This window comes from Corvus cornix, unplaced genomic scaffold (genome assembly GCF_000738735.6).
Source record: "Corvus cornix cornix isolate S_Up_H32 unplaced genomic scaffold, ASM73873v5 scaffold7, whole genome shotgun sequence".
NCBI classification, from domain to species: domain Eukaryota; kingdom Metazoa; phylum Chordata; class Aves; order Passeriformes; family Corvidae; genus Corvus; species Corvus cornix.
The window spans coordinates 232,928-256,348 of NW_024108692.1; the positions used below are offsets into that span (position 1 = coordinate 232,928).

The 23,421-nt window shown below is 47.9% G+C and overlaps 1 protein-coding gene across 4 annotated transcripts in view; it reads left to right on the forward strand.

The window, feature by feature from the left end:
* Positions 1-13,723, forward strand: part of LOC120412266 (E3 ubiquitin-protein ligase TRIM39-like) — a 28,616-nt gene extending 14,893 nt beyond the window's left edge. For 2 of the 4 annotated variants that reach the window (XM_039572646.1, XM_039572645.1), the window contains 5 exons: positions 1,026-1,058; positions 7,416-7,580; positions 7,922-8,089; positions 9,674-9,700; positions 10,347-13,723. In XM_039572646.1, the coding sequence (XP_039428580.1) occupies positions 1,026-1,058; positions 7,416-7,580; positions 7,922-8,089; positions 9,674-9,700; positions 10,347-10,909 (956 nt within the window). In that variant the 3' untranslated portion in view covers positions 10,910-13,723. The remainder of the gene's footprint in view (positions 1-1,025; positions 1,059-7,415; positions 7,581-7,921; positions 8,090-9,673; positions 9,701-10,346) is intronic. The other 2 variants (XM_039572647.1, XM_039572648.1) reach the window with 1 other exon arrangement.
* The last annotated feature ends 9,698 nt before the right edge of the window (positions 13,724-23,421 follow it).

Sequence of the window (23,421 nt, forward strand, 5' to 3'; positions counted from 1 at the left end):
GGTGCCCACAGGTGCATCAGGATGTGAATTCCCTATCCCTGCTTTCCAGGGATGAGAGAGTTCTTTTCCAATGCCTCTGAATTAGTTTGGATTCTCTGAGGAACTAGAAATATGGAGGAGAGAAATTAGCAAACAGGCCGGACATGAGGGAAATGAGCCTGTGTTTCTTGTCCACTCTCTGCCTAAAGAAATAAGGCACAAAGAAAACCATTTCCAGGTTCCCCTTTCAGCACAAGATTTAGTTCCTCTGAGATGAAGGTTTCTGTGGAGGAGAGGGGAAGGAACAACAAAGCATCTTAAGAAGATACCCTGCAGGAAAGCAGAGGATTTGAGCATCCTCAAAGCAGAAGGGACCACCTCCCCTTCAAGGAAGCAGTATCAGTGTCCCAGTGACATGGTTTTTTCACAGAAAGGCCAAGGAAGGCAAAAAAGCTCAGGGACCCTGGAATTCATGGGGCAGAAGAACATCCAGCAGCTCTCCCAGCAGCTCTCCCAACAAATTCAGGCTCTGCAACCATTTTTCCAGAAGACATTCAGGAGGGCTCACAGGGACTGGGAGGGCCTAAGGAAAGATACCCTGCCAGGGACTTTGAATCAGAACTTTTGGGCTGACTCAAAGAAATTGACTTAACAGCCTGATTCTATGAAGCAAGCATTCCTTTAGTGCAACACACTGGTCACTCAGGGGATCCTTCCTCCATTTGAGTGTCATTAGTGTTGGGTGAACAAAGTTTTTATCATAAACACTGATTACATGTTCATTAGGTATCACCACTTCCTTTGACTTTATCTGGTATAGTCACACCCCTTACTGGAAGTTCTTATATGGTTCTTTGGGGTCTGTCTCCAACATCCAGTATCCTTTTTAGGTGGCTGTGCCTTGATCCCTGATTTTGAGTAAGCGCAATATTGTTGTTTTGCGTAACTTCTATTTTGTCAACTTTGTAGAGCTGAGCTGGCATCCTGCTTGCCTTTTGCATGACTTCTCTTTGCCTAAGGCGCATCCTGTATTTGTTTCTCCACAGCCATGCTGTTGTGTTCTACTGTCCTTGATAAGAGTAAGTGTTGTTCTGTTCTACTGTCCTTACCAAGTGAGTCAAATGCTGTTCTGTTCTGCTGTCTGTATCAAGTCCCCCATTTTCCTTGAGACTAAGTTCCTGATGGGAACTGGTCTCTCCATATCTCTATTTCATTTTATAGCTAAGGCATTACAACAGCTGTGACACTGATTCATGACGCAAACTAAAACACATATAGTCAATTACTATGGTGACCCTTATCAACAGATGTTTTAACCAAGTCCAGCTGGGTAACCATGAAGTAAGTTTGGTCCAGATCTCTTCAAATCCACAGGAGGTATTGCATTGAGCTCTGCATTGTAGTAACTTCTCTAGATTTATTTCCTCTGCATGGAAAAGCTTCCAGCCACCCAGAGAAAGTATCTGTCAATACCAATAGGTATTTGTACCCCCCTTTTCTTGGGAGCTCAGAAAAGTCCGTTTGCCCCTGTTGGCCTGGTATATTTCCTTTCCCAGTTGTCCCAATTTGTATTCTATTTGTAGTGCTTGGGTTATTCCTCTGGCCAATTTCACACTGCTGAGTGACTTGTTTGGTAATGGTATACAGATTATGGCCTATTATCCCTTTAGTCAAATCTGTATACAAAGCATCTGCTCCCCAACGAGTTTTGTTACATTCCTATAGGACTACAGTCCACAATATGTGTGAGGGTAGGAGGACAAGACTGTCAGGTTGTCACAAACACTGTTCCTTCCTTCTTTACTTCTAAGTCCTCCACTAACTTTATATCCTCTTTTGAGTACTGGTGTCCTACCTCTGCGCTGGGTTTAACTGACTGGTATCAAAGCTAATGCCTCAGTCTGAGCCCCTTCTGCGGCCTGTTTGGCCTCATGTTCTACCAATTGCCACTTGTTCCAGTAAGTTTACAGCTTCCAATAGATGCAGAATTTCTTCTGCATGTTTGATTTTCTGTAAGCAATCCCCTTTCCTTTCAGACAGCACCGTGAGCGTGTACTACCCCAAATGCATACTTGGGGTCAGTCCATATGTTGATTCTTTTTCCTTTTGCCAGCTCTAGGGATTGTATTAAGGCAATTATCTCTGCCTTCTGAGCAGATGTCCCTGCGGGTAATGGTTTTGCTTGGATTACGTTGTTGGCAGTGGTCACTGCATACCTTGCTTTACGAGTCCCTGATTTTAAAAAGCTGCTTTTGTCTGTGAACCAAGAGTCCACAGCACCCTCCAGAAGTTCTTCCTTCAGATCAGGTCTGCTGGAGTTGATTGTCTCCGTGGTTTCCAGGTAGTCGTTGGCCACAGGTTCTAATGTAGCTGTAGCCTCACTGAGAAAAGATGTTGGGTTCACAATATTAGTAGTCACGATATTATCATCTTGTTCTACTAGTGTAGCTTGGTATTTTAGGAATCGAGAGGGGGAAAGCCAGTGGCTCCCTTTCTGCTCCAGCACTCCAGAGACTGTGTGAGAGACTAACAGAGCCATTTTCTGGCCCACAGTGAATTTGCAGACCTCTTGAATGTTAAGAACAACTGCTGTAACAGCCCACAGGCATCCTGGCCAACCCTTGCTTACCTCATCCAATTGTTTGCAGAAGTAAGTGACCACGCTTTGGTATCATCCTAGCTGCTGGGCTAGTACTTCCAGGGCTATGCACTGTCTTTCATGGGAGAACAGCCAGAATGGTTTTGACACATCCGGGAGGCCAAGGGCAGGGGCACTCATGAGTTCTTTCTTGAGTTGTTCCAATGCCCTTTTTGCCTTTCCTGTCAAGTTCAAATGTTTTTAATTATCCTTTACCAGTTTGTTTAATGGTTTTACTAGAAGTCCATAGCTACAGATCCATAATCTGCACCATCCTCTCACGCCTAAAATGGTTCTGAGTTCCTTTACCATTTCGGGCCTTGGGGTCCAGCAAATTGCTTCTTTCTTCTCCCTTACGAGTTCTCGTTGTCCTCACGAAATCTTGAATCTGAGGTAAGTAACCTGGGGCTGGATCACCTGGGCTTTCTGTTGAGACGCTCTGTACCCCTTAAGTCCCAGAAAATTTAGCAGACGCACCATCCATTGCATGCAGTCTTCTTCTATCTCAGTGGCTATGAGAAGATTATCCACATAACTGCAATGGAGTCTCCCTCTCTGTGGGGGTGTCCCATCCCTCAAGGTCCTGAGACAGCTGATTTCTGAAGATGGTTGGGCTATTTTTTAAACCTTGGGTAACACTGGGTTTTTCATCTTGTATCAGGATTCTCCCATTCAAAAGCAAATACCTTCTGATTACCTTTGTCTAGGGCTAGGCAGAAAACAGCATCCTTTAGATCCAGTACAGTAAACCACACCTGGCTGTCTTTTAACTTTGTTAGCAGGGTGTATGGATTTGCTACCACCAGATATAAATCCTCAACAATTTTATTTATTGCTCTCAAATCTTGCACTAATCTATAACTCTTACCGTCTGGTTTCTTCACAGGCCGAATAGAAGTGTTATACTCTGACTCATATTCTATTAAAAATCCAAATTTCAAAAAGCTGTCAATTATTTCTTTTGTCCCTTTCCGATCCTCTAATTTCAAGGGATACTGTTTAATTATAATGGGATTAGTTCCTGGTTTCAATTTTATTTCCACTGGTGCATTTTTGGCTCTGCCTGGAATCCCTAATGCCTGATGCCTTTTCCTGGTCTTAAAATCGAGAGTCATACACGGTTAGAAGGGGAAAAGGGATTTTTCCTTGGTATTTATTTTAAAGATCCTTAGGTGCACTACGTCCAGGTCGAATGCACCTCAATGCACACCACGCAATGCACACCCCCAAAAGATCTGGTATAACATTACAGGTTTTACTAATTAGCATATCTATCAAAAATTTCCCAGTGAGAGGCTCGAGTGAGCCCCCCTCCTCAAGGAGCCTCCCCCTGGATGGTTCTATCTTGGTTTACAGAATGTGTTCTGGAGAGAACCTTGGGGTCTGGGGCACACTGATCCCTAGCTACAAAGCTTCTAAAATGTTTAGTCTCTCAGCTTGATAGACAAGTCCAAGAATGTAGGCAAAAAGCACTAAGAGTACAGAAGTTGCAAGAAAGGTATAACGGGGTATAAAAGAAAAGGCAAAAAATCTTCATGGCATCAATGGAAGCCCAGGTTGCAGAGTACCCATAGGTTCAATGACTGCATTTACTGCCCGTAAATCACGCAATAATCGCCATTTGCCATTTTTCTTAGGTATACAGAACACAGGGATGTTCCAAGGGCTAGAAGATGGAAAAATATGGCCTAAAGACAATTGTTCTTCTACAAGCTGTTTAAGTTTTCTAGCCATTCCCTTCTCAGGGGCCATTGGTCGACCCATACAGGGTCCTCAGTTCACCATGTGAGTTTACATATGTCCAATATTTGATTTCGGAATGGCTGATCAATGGCCCCTATGAAAAAGGTTTTTTTGGTGAGGTTGAGTCTATTTGTATGGTGGTTCCAAATTGTCCCAGAACATCTCTTCCCCATAATGTACATGGTATAGCAGCAGTGAATGGGGCAATTGAAGGGCAGTTTGCCCTTCAGGGCCAAGGACAAGCCGAAGGTGAGCGATTTGTCTAGGGTGCTGCATTCTTCCCACCCCAATTAGGGTTGATGTGGGGCTGATTGTGGGCCAATTATTAGGCCATTCACTGCTTTTAATAATAGAGACATCAGCTCCGGTATCAACAAGCCCTTTAATTTTTTTACCATCTATACTGCATATCAAGGTTGGCTGAACTGTTGCAATGGAGCTTGTCCAGAAAACCTGTGGCTGACCTGTGCTACCAAAGTTACTTGTGCCATGTTTACCCTTACCACTAGGGGTTTTGTTGGAAAAAGGAATAAGCTGTGCAATGTGTTGACCTGCAGGGTGGCATGGGAGTCCATAGCATAATTTGTATTTCACCTTCATAATCTGAATCAGTAACTCCAGGTAGCACAAAAAGCCCCAATTTGGTGCTTTTGTTTTGTTGGAAAAAGGAACAAGTTGTGCAATGTGTTGACCTGCAGGTATAAAGCAGGGTGGCACGGGAGTCCATAGCATAATTTGTATTTCACCTTCATAATCCGAATCAGTAACTCCAGGTAGCACAAAAAGCCCCAGTTTGGTGGCAGAGGAACGCCCTATCAGCAAAGCATGTATATTATTACCAAGGGATCCCCACACTCCAGGAGGAACTAGGTGCACTGAAGATGTCATGAGAGTTACTGACTCTGGAGGCCAGGTCCAGCCCTGCACTGCCTGCAGTTGCAGGCAGGAGCTTGCTTGCCAAATATTTTGCCTCGCATTTCTTTGATTCTGCGGGGTGCACGGGCTTGCCCCCTGCCAAAAGTTTCCCAGTTGTATAGCCTTCCCTTTTACAGCGTGCCGTGAACAGCAATCAGTATGCTCCCTCTTCCACACTGGGGACAATCTCTAGGTGGTATTTTTATCCCGTCCCCTTGTCAAGGGCAATCCCTTTTAAAATGATCAGTTGACCCACAGTTAAAACAACCTCCTGCCCGTGTGTCCAGAACCCGGAAGTGCACGGCTAAAGCCACGGCCGGAGAGTTAGTATGATGAGTGGCAAAACACACATTTTGGCATGCTCTAACCGTATCTGCTATGTCACAAGTGTGCGGGTTACGAACAGCAAGCAATGCTTTTCTACAGTCTTCATTCACATTTATGAAAGCAAGCTGCCACAACAGAATAGCTCTGGCCTCATCGTTATCAACTTGCCAGGAGAGCATGGCTGCAGTCTGTCCAGGAACTGTACAAACGACTCTGCCAGACCCTGTAAAATCTTAGCAAAAGACACGTTAGCATCGATACCCGTCCCCGGGAGTCGCAGCAAGGCTTGCAGGGATAGGTTGGTGATGATACCATATACGTCATGCGTCTGTGCTGTAGGGACTGCATACAGACCCTCTCCGGTCAGCTGCGTGGCAACGATAGGTGGATTTCTGTCTCACAGCCCTTCTGCCTGGGTAGTACACAGCTCAAGGCAGTCGATGAGCCCGACTGAAAATTGCATCATTGTTAAGATCATTTTCATTATGCTTTTCCAGTCATTAGGCACGAGGACATATGTGGTACTTATGGACTCTAGGTAACTTAGGATGTGACAGGAGGATGCACCACTTTCCTTTATTAGCGTCCTCAGTTCTTTGATTACTTTATAGTCTAGTTCCCTGTAGGCCAGGAGTTGGTTCAGCGCATATATAACTGGACGAGCCATAATGACTGCCAGGTCGCCCTCCTTCATCACAGCTTCCCTACACTTCTGCCAACACTGGGTTACAATGTCATCATTCTGGGCAGGAAGTAAGTCCGATGCTTGCTCACAACCAGGGAGTTGCACGCCGAGGGGGCCGACCGCATAGGGATTTTTATCGGGGTAAGGCAATTCTGTAGGGGATGGGTTAATCTCGGGGTAGCCTGATGCATCGGATATGGGTTCTGGTGGTGCTGAGGGCTCAGGGGAATCGGCTTCTGAAGCTGCGTAATGGCCAATGTCCACGCAACTTCCCTTAAAGGCCGCCATGATTGTTCCCCATGTAGCGAGGTGCCCACAAGCTTCAGCATCGTTGTTCCTGGCAATATCAAAAAGTCTCTGCCCTACCGCTTGCCAGGCTTCTGATTGAAGGGGCCCACTAAAGGGAAAATCTTTAACGTGATTGGACGCCCAGTCCAGCAGGGTGCTTAATTTCACATCAGCAATATCAGTAGTTTGCCGATGTAGGAGCCACCATACAGGTCCAAGCTCCTTCTTTGTTCCAGGGATATTCCACCTCCCATATTGCTTCCACTGCTTACTCACCTGATAGGTGAGGTGTGCACACTTGAATTCCTTGAGTTCCTTCCCCGAACTCTTCCCAGCTGACCAATTCCTAACACAGTGGAAATTGCTACCGGAGTGGTACACACCCTTCACCGCTTTTATCGGTCCCGATCCGAGCCAGCCATTAGTAGCAGTGAGGAACAAAGATGACAGACCCCCTTGTATGTCCCAAGAAGATCCATTTATTGCCAAAAATCACCCCCTCCTTATACCCTTAATCTCAACCGAAACCAAACCAAAGCCTAACAGAACCTAACAGCAGAAGGGCACCCATTGGCTGGCAGAGCTCCCGTGCTGCTGTCCATGCATCCTATTACCCAATCAGCTTCCCGTTCATATGCTGGCCACGTGTTCCTCCAGCCAATCACAGTCCCTCTGCCAATTGTCACTCAACCAACTCTCTCCTCACTTGCGACTGCCTCTCACCCCTCACCCAACTTCAGCCGCCCAGCAGCTGTGCCTTTCCCACAGGGCCTTCTGGTGAGCATAAACCTCAACCACTTTAACAAATATAACCCCAAATTCCACATTCTCTCTTTACAGGAAAGACAGAGGAGGCAAATACCTCCCAGGCCCTGGAATCCAGGCTGGAGAAGGACCTCAAGCAACTGTCCCAACAAATTCAGACTCTGATACAAGCTTTCCAGAATATGCAGGAGTCAACAGAGCATGACCTGATGATCAGAACAGATCTGGAGAACAAACGAGGTGAGCAGGACCATTCTTAAGCAGGCCTTCATCTCTCTGAAGGGAAACACTGCTGTACAGGCAAACCATCCTGTGAGCTTTTTCTCTCCTCAAAGTGGGTACTGTAAGCAGAATTTCCTTGGGAGCAGCTCTTATGACCCAGGTATGTGGAACACTTTTGATGCTGAGATGGCAACTGAAGGTGCTCAAGGTTCCTCTGCTCTCCCTCATCATTGAAGGGAGTGAAAGGACAGCATCTTCTTGGTCCTTTCTGACAGGAAAGGCCCCATGTCATTAGTGGGACAAGATGTTATTTAGGGGAGGCAAAATCATTGCCTCAGTGACACCGGTCTATTTCACAGGAATGACAGAGGAAGGAAATGCCACAATGATCCTGGAATCCACGTGGCAGAAGGATCTTCAGCAGATCTCCCATCAACTGCAAAATCTCCAGCAAATTCTCCATAATATGCAGATGTCCACGCAGCGTGACCTACAGCTCCTCAGAACAGAGCTGGAGAACAAACGAGGTGAGCAGGGTCATTCCCCAGCAGACCTCCATCTCTCTAGGCAAAAGCTGATCTACAGGGAAATCATCCAGTGTCCTCCACAGCTCCTCAGAAAGGATGGAGAGGGACAGACTTTCCTGGATGAGTAGCTTTTCTGTCCCACCCAGAGACACCTGAACAGTGAGGTGGGGACTGCAGGTGGCTCTTCTCTCCCTTGTCTTTGAAGGGAGTGTGTACCATGGGCTCTCCATGACCTGAGATGTGCAAAAGGTGTCCATCTGCACATCCTCCTACACACTCACCTTCCTCACAACAGAGGGGTGTCTCCCACAGCTCATGGATGCTGTTTGGACAGTTTGGAGGAGGACAATCCCAACCTTCCATCCTGCCCATCAGGCCTTTGCCAAGCCCTTTGGAAAACTCACAGGTCCTGTGCTCTTTCCACAGCCCTCCAGCAGTCAATCCATCCAAACCAGTTCTGTTGAGGTGGGAGGGTGTTTGTTGTCCTCTTTCCAGAGCCCACGTGCCCCAGAGCCCTGGGAGTTGGACACTGCAGGGAGGGAAGGACCACAGGAGTGTGAGAGCCCCAGATGAAATGTAAGGCCTCAGGCCTTGGGCAAGCCCTGCTGCCCTTTCCCTGGCTCAGGAGTGCCAAATCAACCTGACAAGTGTCTCCATGGGTAACTGGTGCAGGAAAGTCACCTTTGGTTTCCAGGGGCCCCTTCTCCTTTGTAGTCCATGATCTGGTCATTACTCTGGTATCTCTTTCCCATCTGGAAAGGAAGGAGAAGCCGAGCTCATCTCACAGCAGGTTTTATTCCTCCTTGGACCTCCGAGGGAGAAAACTGGAGCCACGGGCCCCATGCCTGGGAAACAAAATTATTAGACACACTGATTAACTGTTTTCTCTTGGAGGTTCTTAAAAATGTGACTAGAAGTGGCTAAGAGAAGAGTGTGTGTGTGTGTGTGTGCGTGTGTCATAGTAGAGTAGGGGAGTGGGGCGGGGCCTTAGTGTCATGTAGAGCAGAGAGTTGGCCATCTCTCTTTGGATCTATGCTTCCAGATTTAGAAGTTGGAAATTACTATGGGCAATGAGCAGATTTTAAATCAGTCTGGGAGTGTTGCCCCAGGGGAAATGTCTGCTGGCACCAGGAGATACTCAGGCAGCAGCTGGGCTGTGCTGGGGAAGGTGCATCCCTACAGCAGATGGGAGCATTGAAGAGTCCTGAAGCTACAGTTCCTCCCAGTGTAGGGCAAACCAGAGAGGTCTTCTCCATGGAAATTCATCTCCCTTGTTCCCTATCCCTTCTTCCCTGCCACCAGCAGGGAGATTAATTTCTTCCTTCTCCTCAAGGATTCCTGCCTGGATTTCAGGGCTGGTTGGAGTTCTTGCTGCCTAAGGATCGAGCACCCCAGTGCCTCCGGCTTTGCTCCCTTTGGAGAATGGCCTGGGACTGCTTGAGGTCTTTCCCCAACTTAGACATCAAGTGTGTTACTGGAACCTCATCCTTTTGGCCACAACAGCTTGGGTTGTGTCTGAGCACACGTGGGCCCAGCAAATCTTGATAAATCCCCTCATTGTCTGCTTTTCTCTTTTTCCCACAGAACTTTCCAAAGTAGAGTCCTACAAAGGTAAGCACAGGGGAGATGATGGAGGTGAGACCTCAGAGCCTGAGTACAGCTCTGAAAAACAGAGAGCTCAGAGAGCTGTTTGGAGAAGAACACACTCAGGGAAGGGTGGTTTGATGACTTTTTTCACTGCCATGTGCTGCCCAAGGCCCTTGCCTGTGCTTGTCAGGGGCCCTCTCAGCTGTGGGGAGCAGGCACAGCCAGCTTACACTTTTGAGAAGAAACTGCTTAAAGCTTGAAAATCCCCTTCAGACTTTGCCAAGGAGTTAATCCTGACACCCAAACCTCATTCCAGCTGCTGTCAACTCCTGCTCCTTGTCCTCAGGCCACCCCCCAGCAATGCAGAAATGGAGGGAGAGGGGGTTCAGCCCCACAGCCGCCTCCTTGGAGCTGTCTCCTGCAGTCCCAGCAGCACTGGAGCAGTGCCTGGCATTTGGTGCCTGCAGGCTGCCACTCTCTCTGGCAGCAGCCCAAGGAAGGGACATGGTGGAGGGGAGGGAGAAGCTGGAGGTGCCCTGAGGCTGCTGAGTGCTCCTGAGTGTGGAAGGGGGAAGGACAAATGAGAGTGGCCTGAGGGCACAGAAGGGAAAGGCTCAGGAAAGCAGAGCTTGTGTTTTCTGCTCCTCATGGCCTGACCTGACCATTGCAGGGGATGTCACCCTGGATGCTGACACGGCTCATCCCAGATTGGAAATCTCTGCAGATGGACAGAAAGTGAAAGATACTGGTGTCATCAGACATGTGCCCAGCAATGAGAAGAGATTTGATTCCCATCTGTTTGTGCTGGCAAAGGAAGGATACACATCTGGGAAACACTACTGGGAAGTGTCTGTTGGGAGAAGAAGGAGCTGGGCCTTGGGTATTGCCCTGGAATCTGTGACTCGCAAAGGGCCATTGACTCTGTGCCCTCAGAATGGCTTCTGGGCCATAGGGTTGGCAGATGGACGAGACTGTTGGGCCTACACAGATCGATGGACCCGTCTGAACGTGAGCAGGAACTTGCACAAGATTGGGATCTTCCTGAACATCCCAGCCAAGAAGCTGAGATTTTACAATGTCCATACGGGAGCAACTCTCTACACTTTTAGCATTGGTGATGGCAGCAGCCAGGAAGGGAAATTCATTCCCTTCCTCTCCACAGGCCCAGCTACTTCAGAGCATGAACCTGAGCCTCTCTTAATCGTGCAGGAATTTGATGATGATGATGGATAGGTCACTCTGCATTTCAAATGTCAACAATGTACAGGCCGTGATCAATGTATGCATTGTAATCAGGCTGCTGCCAATTTGTCTCCCGACCTAAGGTAGTGATCTGTTATGGGCGTCAGCTCTGAATTTTTTACATTATGTATCAGAATGAATTTTTTTTTAGGGAAATGTTATGTTGTCAAGAAAAAGAAATGTTCTTTCCTCATATCATGAAATACTTTTTTACCTGGAAGGTCATTTTTTCTGAAAAATTACTCTCTTTTTCCTGCTGGTGTGTGAGTTGTCATTTTCTTGGGGAGGGACAGTCACAGAGCATTTTTGTGGGCATGTGGCAGCTATCCAAAATCCACCAACCACACGTGTCCACATGGCTTTGGAATATCTCCAAGGGTGGAGATTCCACCGTCTCTCTGGGCTTTGTCACCCTCAAGTAATAAAGTATTTCCGGGTATTCAGAGGGAACCTCCTGTGTTACAATGTCAAAATTTTCTAAAGTCAGGGCATTCCTTAATATAAGATCTTTGTCTATTTTCAGGCATATTTGGTTAGAAAAGAAACTCAATCAGTGGAAGAGACAGCAGCTGCATCCCTTAGACCTCCCTCATGGACATCTTGGAACTAACTCCTCTTTAAGGATGTAGTAAATCAAGATGTTGTATGTCAGTAGAAGAGGCAGCAGCTGCAACACTTAATCAAGGACATCCTGGAACTTAAAAGCTTTAATGACGTGCGACATCAGGATGTTGGTCTATGTCCACGCATTTATTGTCAACTTAGCAAAAGCCCCAAGGTCCATATATCCTACACCCAGACCATCTTCAGTATAATACTAAAAATCACTACTGCAGATCAAAAAGGTCCTGCCCAAGTGAAGACTTCCCCTGAGCATATGTAGAGCTTTGCTGGGGTTACATAACTTGTATGGAAATTATTATCCAATCATAAAAGAGGAACTGTTCTTTGGAAGGTATTAACTCTGAACCTCTGTGTATATTGGTGTGGATGTCCTGGATTTGTTGAATATCACCAAGCAGCCAGGCTTGCACAGCTCTGACCCAGTCCAGTGGGGTGCTTTGGCCACTCCTTCCCAGTCAGGCTGATTCCAGCCTCAAAGGGAGTCACTGTTGGGATGCCCCTGTCCCTCCTGAAATACAGATGGGTTGTGTGCCTTTACAGCCTGATGGCATTGGAGTCCCTGTCCCTCACTGTCAGTTGGAGCCTTGGAATCCAGTGGGAGTACAGATCCACACACTCTGGCAAACCCGGCCATCCCTCTCCTCCACCTGGCTGGATGCAGGGCCCCCTAGCCCTGATCATAGGATTCCTCACTCACTTCTTGTAAAAACAGCTTAGAATTGCTTTTGATAGGGTCACAAGTAAGATCAGCCCTCCCACTCTGTCTGGAGATCTGCCAACTGGAGACTGGAGCAGCAGCTTTCCTGGAAGAACCTCATCCGTGACTGGTTTTCCTGCAATTCACACACTCATGCCTCTGGGGCTGAGGAAGATTTTCCATCCCAGTTCCTCATTTCTTCTCCGTGATCCCACAGGTAAAAGCACAGGGTACCCCATGGTGTGTACCCCCTATATCCTCTCTCCTGAGCAAAACAACACTTACTGTTGATAGCAGGATCTGTCCTCTGTGAGATGCTGGACCAGCTTCTCTGTAGTCAAGAGAGACTTTTTTTGTATTGCCAGAGCTGACCTACCAGTTCATGCACCACTGGTGCCTCTTCAACTCTTCGTAAAAGAAAAGAACAGTTTCATACTTGAAACACAGTAAAATGTAATAATAATACTAATGAAAAGGAAAAAGATGAAGAGGAATAAATCCCATGAAAAAGCAGTGATGCCCAATGCAGTTGCTCACCACTCACTGACCGATGGATGTCCCACCCAGTACTCAGTAAGGATTGGCACCTCCCAGTCAACTCCCCCAGTTTATATGGGCATGACATTCTGTGGTCTGGAATATCCCTCTTGCCAGTTTGGGTCACCTGTCCTGGCTGTGCTCTCTCACAGCTTCGTCTGCAGCTCTGCACTGGCAGAGAAAGAGCCACTGAAAACTCCTTGACTTGGGGTGAGCACAGCTGAGCAACAACCAAAACATCAGTGTGTTATCAACATTGTCATCCTGAATTCTCACCAGGCAAGGTTGTCCCTGATAAAGCCCAGCAAAGGCCCCAAGGTGTATCAGAGGGAAGCAGGGCCCAGTTCTTGTACCAGAAAACCCCAAAGGATTCACCAGGACACCATCAAGGACACCTGGACACAGAAGCCTAGAAGATCAGGGCTGATGCATGTCTCAAACACTCATTACTGAGAGCTGTGCAGCCAAGCAGGGACTGTTGGTAAGAACACACTGTGAGAAAGAACAGGATGAGGCTGGAGAAGCAGCCATGTGGAAGTTAGGGCAGCAATTTCCTGGAACAAAAGTCCTTGTTCTGGCTCCTGGAGAGAAGCACAACATAGGACAGTGCAGAAGCAAGAATGAGGTCAGCAAGTGGGGATGGACTCTGGGAGGTTTTGGCAGGATGTTCCCCTACCACAAAAGGGCTTATCTGTTCTGCCAATCAGCTCGTTCGACAGCTCAGGGCATCCTCCCCCTCACATGAATTTGCTAATTGTGAAATAACTCAAGCCAGGACATCTGTCTGGTAGTGGGGTACTTCTGGGACCATGGAGGTGGCATTCCTAGCTGACAATAAACATCTTACCTTGAGAACGAGATAAGAGAACGCTAAGCTTGAATTTCTGACTGACAGGCACTTCACTTTACAAACTATAAAAGCTACATTAAACTTTCACAAAACAGAATTCTTCTGCACATTCTTTGGAAATGCGTGGGGATCACTCAAAGCTTGGAACACCAGCTCTAAGTTACTCTCTTAAAAATTGAGTGAAAAGAGTCTGTGTACCCCATCAATAATTTGGTGGTAATTTACATTGATCCTAGTTACTCCTAATCTATGGTATTTATTTGCTGGCTATAATATTAGGTACCTTTATGCCGTGCAGTTTTATGTAACCTACTTCTTGGTTTTAACCTGTGTAATAGGTAACTCTGTTTAAGGCTTTTTGTCTGTTAATCTCCTGTTTATTCAACAAATAAGTCATTTTATAATAGACCTGATCTGCCAGTCTTAAGAAAGTACAAGCCAGAGCAGTTTAGGTGTGGGTCACCTGAATAAAGCTGCTGCCAAAAATCTGAACCTAAGGCAGGTCTTGTCTAACGCTTTCACTTGATGCATAACAGAGGTATCAAGACCACCAAAGACCCCTGAAGCCTCTGCCCCATTTCCAGAAAAGTCAGGAAGAACAGACTTCATGTGATAACCAATTTGCATAGAAAGCAAGAAACTGATCTCCAGGGTGGGGAAAACTTGCCTATAAAAACCTCCACGAAGCCCAGATGTGTGTGAGCCCCAGGACCCTGGACACCCCATCAGCTGGATCAACGCTGGAGTCAGGACTGGTCATCTGCTTTTCTCTATTTTTTCCTTTCTTTCTCTTTAATTAATCTCTCTGGTTTTCTCCTCCCTTTTCACCCCACCCCTTTATCCAAAACCCACTGCCATTGCTTATATGAGGAGGTCAAGGACTGACTTATACCAGTTTCCATGCCAGGTGTGTCACTTAATAATAAATCTTCATAAGCTTTGGTGGACCCTCTGACTTTTTCATTCTTTCTGACCACGAGCATTTGCAAATCTTGGGTGCTCCCTCCCCGTTAAGGGTGGGATTCCACACTGGGTCCCTTGTGAGCCCCTGCAAAGACCAGAGGAGGCTCCAGGGCAGACTGAAGAGCACTAGGGTCCAGCCAGGATTCATCCAAACCCTGACACAGGACCTGGGGAACCTTGGAGGGCAGCAGGGAGCTGCCTGTGTTCAGGGAGAGCCCAGCAAGAGTCCTGGGCACTCTGGAGGGAAAGTCAGGAAGCGATTCCAAAGTTTTTGGAAAATTCATTCGAGTGTGTTGTCTGTAGCATTTTACTCCCTAATTCTGGTTGTGGTTGAAGAAATCATGGAACTGGAATAAACCCAACTTGCTCTTCTGGTGACACTGTAAGAGCCAGACCTGCTTCAGTGGCCAGGAGGGCTGAGCTGGGAGAAGAGTGGGAGCTTTGCCCAGTAAGCCCAGGGAGGGCAGGTCCAGCATCCTGGTGTTGCCATGTCAGCACCTGCTCTGGCCCTTTGGCCACAGTCACTGCCACCTCTTCAGAGCGCAGAGTTAATTCCTGGAGCCACTTGTGCTGTGGTCACATCCCTGCAGGATGGGAGAGGCACACCCTGTTCCACTGCTGGCTGTCTCTCTGCCCACAGATCCCTAACACCAGACTCTGCCACTCCCTTTGTATATTTTTGGGTTTGGTGTTTTTCTTAAATCTATGTTTTTCCAGAAATTGTCACTAACACTCAGCAGAGATGGCTTCACTTTCTGTTCCATTCTGTGCTCTGCACCCTCTTCCTTCAATTCTTCACTGTGGTTCCTGGCTCCTTCCTCTAACCAGCTCTGCAGCTCCTCTCTCCAATGTCCTTCTTCATCCTTCCAGCAGAACCAGCAGGGGAACACGTGGCACAGGTCACAAAGACTGACAACAGCAGTGAGAGGGAACAGCCCTGACACCTGGAAGAGAAAGTACTAAAAGTAATTTTCACTAAAGCCCTTGCATTATTATGAAGTGCCATAGTTCTTCTTATGAAATCCATTCCTTGCTCCTGCCATGGCCAGGTGACAAGTGACAGCAAGGCACAGACTCACTGGAACAAGGAATAGCAGCCTCTCTCTCTCACTCTCAGTGCATTCTCTTATTTCTTATTTTCGTGAAAGTTCCTTTAAGAACCAGACACAAAACACACGTGTAAGTTTCCAGAATAACCCTGGAGCAAGGTGTTCACAGTTCAGGTTTCAGCCTCAGAAGGAACATGATGATTATGAACTTGTACTGATATACAAGTTATACAATTAGTACACTAATTAATATAGACAATTAGTATGTACAATTAGATGGATGGAAATGTTACCAAAAATTCAGTAAAAATAAAAAGCTCCTTGACACCAATGTAGTATTAAGAAGCAGCGTTCTTTGTTCAGCCAGATGCACAGGGGCATAGCTCCTCCCAAACCTGTGCATCCTGAGTACAGGAAAGTTTCTGTTTGTATTCTGTATTCTACATACATATTCACTGATTGTCCTGGACTAAACAGAGGTATGATAATAATTTCCCCAAAATCATTAACATATTTCCCATCCCCTTTAAGCATGCGTTCTTCTGTCCTGGGGATCTCCCTGGTGGTCGTGTACCCCAGCGTTCCAATTGACCTGGCTGAGTTGGCAGGACACTGAGGCTGGTGAACTTCCAGTTCTTCTTGCACAATGGGCATTGTGCAGTTCCATAGGCCAGGAGTTTTGGAGAAGAAGCATTGTGTTAGCTCACCAGGTGTAGGCCATTTATAATCTGGTAACATTCCCCAGCTCTGAGGCTTGTGAAGCTTGTCTTTGTAAGCCTTCATAAGCCTCATTTTGTCTTTTTACTAACATCATATAAGTTTCTCATGTTGCATTAGCAATCATGTTTTTTATGCATCTTAAAGCAAACATCATAATCATGATTATTACTATAATCACAATTATACTTTGAAAAAGTGAGGCCAACCAACCAGTTAAGAGAATATCAAAATCTTTTAAATATTTTGTTTAGCCAGTTACTTCCTAATCGTGCCCTTAATTCTCTGCTGGATGCAGCAACTGATTTTGTCCTCTCTATTTGATCATCCAATTTAGCAGTCACATTTGGAGTGTGCACACAACAAGTACTGTTCAAATATCCACATACTCCAAGTTCATGTAACAGCAATAAGTCTAAAGCCAATCTGTTCTGTAAGGTCATTCTAGTTGTGGCTTGTTATTGTTCCTTTATTCTAGTGAACCCCAGTTGAGGTGCATTTGTTAAAGTTTCCATTTGCAGAGCCAATGGCTGGTCTATTTCTGAATGTAGATATTTGCAGAGTGAAGATGGATTCTAAAATCCATCCCACTATCATTCCTATACTGGGGTGTTTCCAAGTTTCATCACGTTTAACTTTTCCCCACAGTTGGGCCATCAATGGTGACTCCTTCCACAAGGGACATAATGTTAATTAATATTCCCAGTGTCCATCGTACTCTTGATTCTCCTAAAGGCAAACGTGTGGTCCAAATCCCATTCCTTCCACCCATACTGTGGGTCATGATAATTTTACCGTGTCCTGCTGACAGTCCATATCCCTCCAAGTCTTGTTGTTTGTTAGGTGAGACCAGGGGTCATTAAGAAGGGTAGAATAATTTCTACAAACATATCCTTAACCTTAGAGCTTGAGCCACAGTCATGAGTCACTGTATCTCAGGATTTTTGCTACTACAAGTGTATACTTGAGTGCAATTCCATTTTTCCTTTATCTTTGGATTCTTTTGCCTTGACCTTATTAAATCAGAATATTTTATACCGACCTGTAAGGGGTCCTCTGGGAGGCCTGGATTCCCTTCCCAGTCTAGACACCACTGAACTGGCTGGATATATTCCCATTGTCCTTTTTGAGGGCTGTTTCATATTTTTCGGTATTTGACATCCCCAAGGGGTACTAGTGCAGTCTGTCAGCTGATAAATATTTCCTGAGACTATTTCCAGATCTGGAATTTTGGTTTTGAGATATTAAAATTCTCAACAGTATCATTCTTATGCATCCATTGTAAGGATCCCTTTGGATCAAGAAACATGGCTTAAATTGTGGTTACTGTTGTCTTTAATTCCACATCATCCTGTTCCAAAAGCACAACTTGGTATTTGAGCATCCTGCTGGGGGATCGCCAATGCCCCCCCTTTTGCTCCAATATGGATATCACCATGTGGGGAACAAAACCAGTTATGTGCTGTCCAGTCATGAGCTTCCTGGCCTCTTGGATCAATAGAACAGTTGCAGCAATCGCTCTCAAGCATCCCAGCCATCCTTTGCTACCATTGTCCAGCTGTTTGGAGAAATAGCCCACAGGTCTCCTCCAGGTTCTCAACTTATGCATCAGGACCCCCAGGGCTAAATGTTGCCTCTCATGTACAAGCAGTTCAAAGGACTTGGTTAGATCAGGAAGCCCTAATGCAGGGGCCATCACTAATGCTCTTCTCAGTTCTTGGAAGGCAGTTTGGCACTCAGGAGTCCACACCAATTTTCCTTCCTTTGTCTCTTTTAGGGCTTCATACAGGGGCTTCACTAAAAGTCCATAGGTTGATATCCACAACCAGCACCCCGCAACCACTGCTAGAAAGCCTCGTAATGCTCGGATATTCTGAGGTTCTGGAGTTTGGCAGATTGGCTCCCTTCTGTCAAGGCCAAGAATTCTGTGCCCTTGAGTGATCCCAAAGCCCCAAATAACTCACAGTTGCCTTTCCTATTTGAACTTTTCTTTTAGTTACTCTGTAATTACTCTGTCCTAGAAAGCCTGACAGACTTTTGTGGTAACTTGCAACCTTGAATACTCTGTGTTTCTGAGATTCCGTAAAGAGCACAAGATATCTGAAATGAAAAGTTTCAAAATCTACAAAGTCAGATATATGAGTATCTGTACCCAATTCCTGTGTGTGTTTAATTTTCACATCCTCTTGGCTGATTAATCTTTTGCGGACAGGGTGATAGAAAGTGCATAAAAAGATGAGTGATGTGATACAGAGACACAGAATGCTTCTTGGAAGGTGAAGTATAGATCACCGAGACAAAATGGAAGTCAGGAAGCAATTCAAAATTATTTGGAAAAATCATTATAGTGTGTTGTCTGTATCACTTTACTCCTGAATTCTGGTTGTGACTGAAGAAGGAATGGAGCTGGAATTTAAATGTCCTCCAGAGAAGCCATTAAGGAAATGTGTTTCCTACTTTTTCTGTCCAGGCTTCATTCCATTTTTCCTGAGCTTGACCTCCCACCCTGCCTGCATTCCCTGGGCTCTCTGTGTTGGGAAGTGCTCGTGCTGCCGGAAGACTCAGATCATTTTTAGGGCATTTCTGCCTCCTGTGATTCGGTGTGTGATCCTCCTGTGCCATGGCAGATACATCGAGTGTGTGGTTTCAGGAAATGAAGGAAACAACATCCAAAGCAGAGCAGCTGAATTACCCAGTGAGTCCTACACCAAATCTCAGGTAAGGTCCTGGGCAGCTTGGATTGTAAGTGTTTAACCAATCTGTGTGTGTGAAGAATCTGGGATGTACAGCAATATGGGAACTTAACATCTTTCATCTGGAGAAGGATGTTAATTTGCAATTACGATTTTTGTGTGATATGTTTACTATATTATTCTTCCTATTTCTTGGCCCTCATTTTGTTGCTCCTTTCCCTCTGGGTAAGGGGCTGAAGGGTGAATAACTCACAGAAACTGAGGAGAAAACTGGGAGCCAACCAGAAATGACATGAAGATTGAGCTCTCATCATGGACCAAGAGTGCCCTGGAGAGACAAGCAGATCAGAGATGCCCAGCAGCACTCCCAGGGCTCCAGGACACCAGAAGGGCTCTCCTTGGAGTGGTCTGAGATGAGATCCCACTGTCCCTGGGGTGTCTCCCGTTCCACTTTGTCCCCTTGGTGATGTGAGTGGCCAGTTTGACCAGGGCTGAAGACCTCCTGCAACTTGTTGTGTCTTGGATGGGGATATGTAGAAGACAGGAGGAGCTGGAGGTGAGGAGAGGGAACTCAGAGAGTTGCTCAAGGGAACAGGCAAGTTTAGAGGTGAGACTGACACCAGAGCTGGTGGCAACTCAGAAACAGGGCACAATGTGCATTGGATCTGCTTGACCTGCACAACTGTTTGAATTCAGGTGCTCTGGCCCTTTGTCATGTCCTGTATCTCTGACTGAATTGGAGTGGAATTCCTGCCTGCAACACAGGCAGCCGTGGAAATCCTACCCTGAAAGATCCAGTACTGCATAATGAGGTTTTTAGTGGCACTTGGGTTTTGTGTGGGTGTCCAGGAGATTGCATGCCCAGGTGTGATCAGCAGGACACAAGGCTTACAGGAGACACACACTTTTCTGCAGCAGCTGAACATGGGGCTTGACGCAGGAAAAGCTCTAAAACAAGGAGGAGGGAGTGAAATATCTTGGCCAAGCCAAAGAGCACAGAACTGTTCAATTTTGTATTCGCAATGCCAGGAGCATGGATGCCCACTGCAGGCAGCAGTGAGGGCCCCCTGTGTCAAACAGGGGATCTCTGCTCTGCAAAGCACTTGGGATTGCAATGGAGTTGGTCTTTGGGAACTGGAAGGAATCCCTGGTGCAGCTGCCCCTCTTCCTCTGCCTCATCAGGGCAGCTGTGAGATGTGAGGCTTTGGGAAAGGAGGAGCAGAGCTGCACATGGGGCACCTGTAAGATCTGCTGCTTTCTTGCCTGAGCACATCCTGGGCTGGGGCAAGGGACAGAGGCAGAGAAGAGGAACAGAGCAGCCCTTGTTGCTCAGCAGGGCCAGGAAGTTCTGCTGGGAGAAAGGAGATGGCCAGAGAGAGAGTTTAAGGGTTCACTGGAAGCTGATGTCTTGGAGCATTTCCCTTTCCCAGGCTCCTGCCCACTGCTTCAGGAACTCCCAGCAGCACCTTCCTCTGATTCCCAGCAAAGCCAGCATGAGGATGAGCAGGAGAGCCAAGCTGAGCCAGGTTCATCCCTGGTGGAGCTGCATGGCTTGGGGACCCCTGTCCCAGGGACCTGAGCCCACCTGTCCCTCTGTGCTGACACCACCTGAGAACTGAGCGGGGAGAGCAGCTGGAGTTCCAGGCACACCCGAGTGGAGAGGGAGATTTCTGTGGGGTGGGAAAGGCAGAACAGGAGCTGATAACTGGGGCAGGATGGAGCTGTGAGGGGGGTGGGCAAAGGAGGACCCACCCAAAGCAATGGTGCAAGGACTTATGCCCGTGGCAGAGCTCCAGGACAAACACAGCAAAGCAGAGAGGAAACTTCTGCTAGGGGCTCCTCCTGCACAGCCCCTCTCCATGGACTCCAGGTTCTCTCTCATATCTGGGAGAAGAGCTGGGAGTAGCAGTGAGAAGAAGGCAGAGCAGGGTGGGGGCCAGGTTCAGGAGGGCTTTGCAGGGAGGAGGCTGCCCCAGAGGGACAGGCACACACGGCTCGTGCTCTGGGCTCGCAGGGTGCGGAAATGAAAGCGGGGGCTCTGCAGGCTCAGCGGCCACAGTGGGGGCTGAGGCAGGGCTCCCGCTGGCCACAGCCGCTCGGTGTGGGAAAGGCCCTGCCAGCCCCAGCCCTGCAGCAGGACCAGTCCCAGGCACGCTGCAAGCCCCGGGCCAGGCAGCTCTTGCAGCGCTGGGCAGAGCTCAGCCCACAGCAGACGCTGCAAGGAGAGGCTGTGGCTGCAGTGCCCCAAACAATGCTGGCCCAGGGGGGATGTGCCAGGCTGTCTCCTGCTCGCCCGGCCTTCCTCCTCCTCCTCCTCCCCCTCCTGCTGCTGCTGCTGCTGCTGCTGCTGGGTGAGTTGGGGATGGCTTTGCCATGGGGCTCAGCACTGCAGGGCTGCTGAGCGGGGCAGGACAGGGCCCGTGCTGGGCCCAGGGCAGGCCCCAGGGGAAAGGGTGTGTGGAGCAGCCGTGCAGCACTGAGGGGCAGAGCTGCTCTGGGGAGGGCAGCAGGACCAGTGCTTCCTCCAGCTCCCATGCACCTCTGAGCAAAAGGGGCAATTCCCAATCCCTCTAAAGTGGTTCTGTTCATAGTGTGAGACATGGGAGATGCTGAAGTGCTTTAGGGAGCCGGCAGCTTCCATCTGGAATCAGAAGCCAATCCACAATCAGCTTAAAGTATAAATCTGGGAGATCAAGGAGATGCAGTCTGGAGCCTCATGGGTGGGAAGGTTCTGGCCCAGCAGACTCAGCAGTGGGAACATGGACAGGGGCACGGGGCTGAGGTGGGTTTCCACCCGTCTGACTAAACCCCTCTGTGCCCACGGTGCAGGTGCTGCTGTGATGGCCCAGGACATCTGCAGCTCCCCAGGGCATGGTGAGTACGGGTCATGGAAATAGAGATGTGTGGTCCCAGAGATGGGAAGGGAGAAGGGCTTTGTTCCCCATGTGTGAACCCTTGGAGGGGAAACTCTTCCCCTTCCAGATCAGATACCTTTCTGTTACAGTGGGGATTACTGTAACACACATATATCAAACCAGGAGGCCCGTGGAAGAGAAATATATATGGATGGATTCTTAGTAGATGTTTCAGAGATGTTTATTTCCCCAGCCGCGTGGCCAGAGCTCTGCCAAGGAACTCTCACAATCTGGGTTGAGGGTCCTTGCCCACGCAGGGAAACACAAAACAACCAATGGGGAACGAGGCTGACCAGGGGCTCAGGAAACCCCATGTCTGTCCCCTCAGGGCCCCTCTCCCAGGACCACATGGCAGGGGGAGGAGACCCCGACACCTTTCCATCCCTGACACCAGTAACACTATCCTGAGCCATCCCTGTGCCATCTCTCCAGGCAACCTTCTGGCTCCTTCCTTTGATGTGACCCCCACTGTTGCACAGGAAGGAGAACAGGTCATATTTCAGTCAGATTTCCAAGAAATCTCCTGTCACCAGAATCATCTTCTGCAAGGACGGGGTGCAGGTGCACAGCCTGAAAGCCCAACAGGGGAAGGGGAGCTACTACATGCACTTGACCATGACAAAGGGGAGCACAGGGACATTCACACGTGGATACCAGCACAACGACAACAGCAACCGAGTAAGGAACTCTGCCCTCAGTGCTCCCACAAACTTGAGGGTCACAGGTGAGTCGTGGCACTGGGGCACACACAGGAAACACTCTGGGGTTTCTGAGACCCCAGCTGAGGGAGGGGATCCTGCCCTGCCCCACAGCATGTCCCTGGGCAGTTGGGATGCTGGGGGTCAGGGTGCACTTCAGCACAGCCTTGGGCACCAGGGACACTCCTGCCAGTCCCAGCAGAGCATCCTGCTCCTCTCTTCCCCAGCATCACAGAAAGGGCAGAGTGGTGGTGCCAGACCTAATGCAGAGCCACAGCTGAGCAGTGTCGCTGTTTTCCTGAGAACCGGCAAGAAAAGACACAATCCAAATCCAAGGAGAAGATGAATTATTTTATTATTTACACGCTAGGTTATATATCTTTGTGGGTGAGAGAGCATGATATGATTGGTCGCTTAACCAGCCCCCCCAGAGGGATTGGCTGAGGTTCTCTAACACCCATTCAAAATATTTTTTCCAGAGTAGAAACACAAGGCTGGGAAACAAACCCAGGTGCAAGATATAGAATTAGTTTACAAAACCATCAGCAGCTGTTTTTCTCAGCTAGCTGTATGAGAAAGAAACTTCATAAAATGCAAAGGCAGCTGGAAAATTCCTCTGCTCCTGCCTTTTAGCATCCACAGTGCAGAGCATTCATTTATTGATCCCCACAGTTGATTGAGGGTGGATTGGGGGTCCCTGCAGTGTCTCAGTCTGTGCAGGACCTGGGGGAGCTGCAGACTCTCTCCCTGTCCCTTTCTC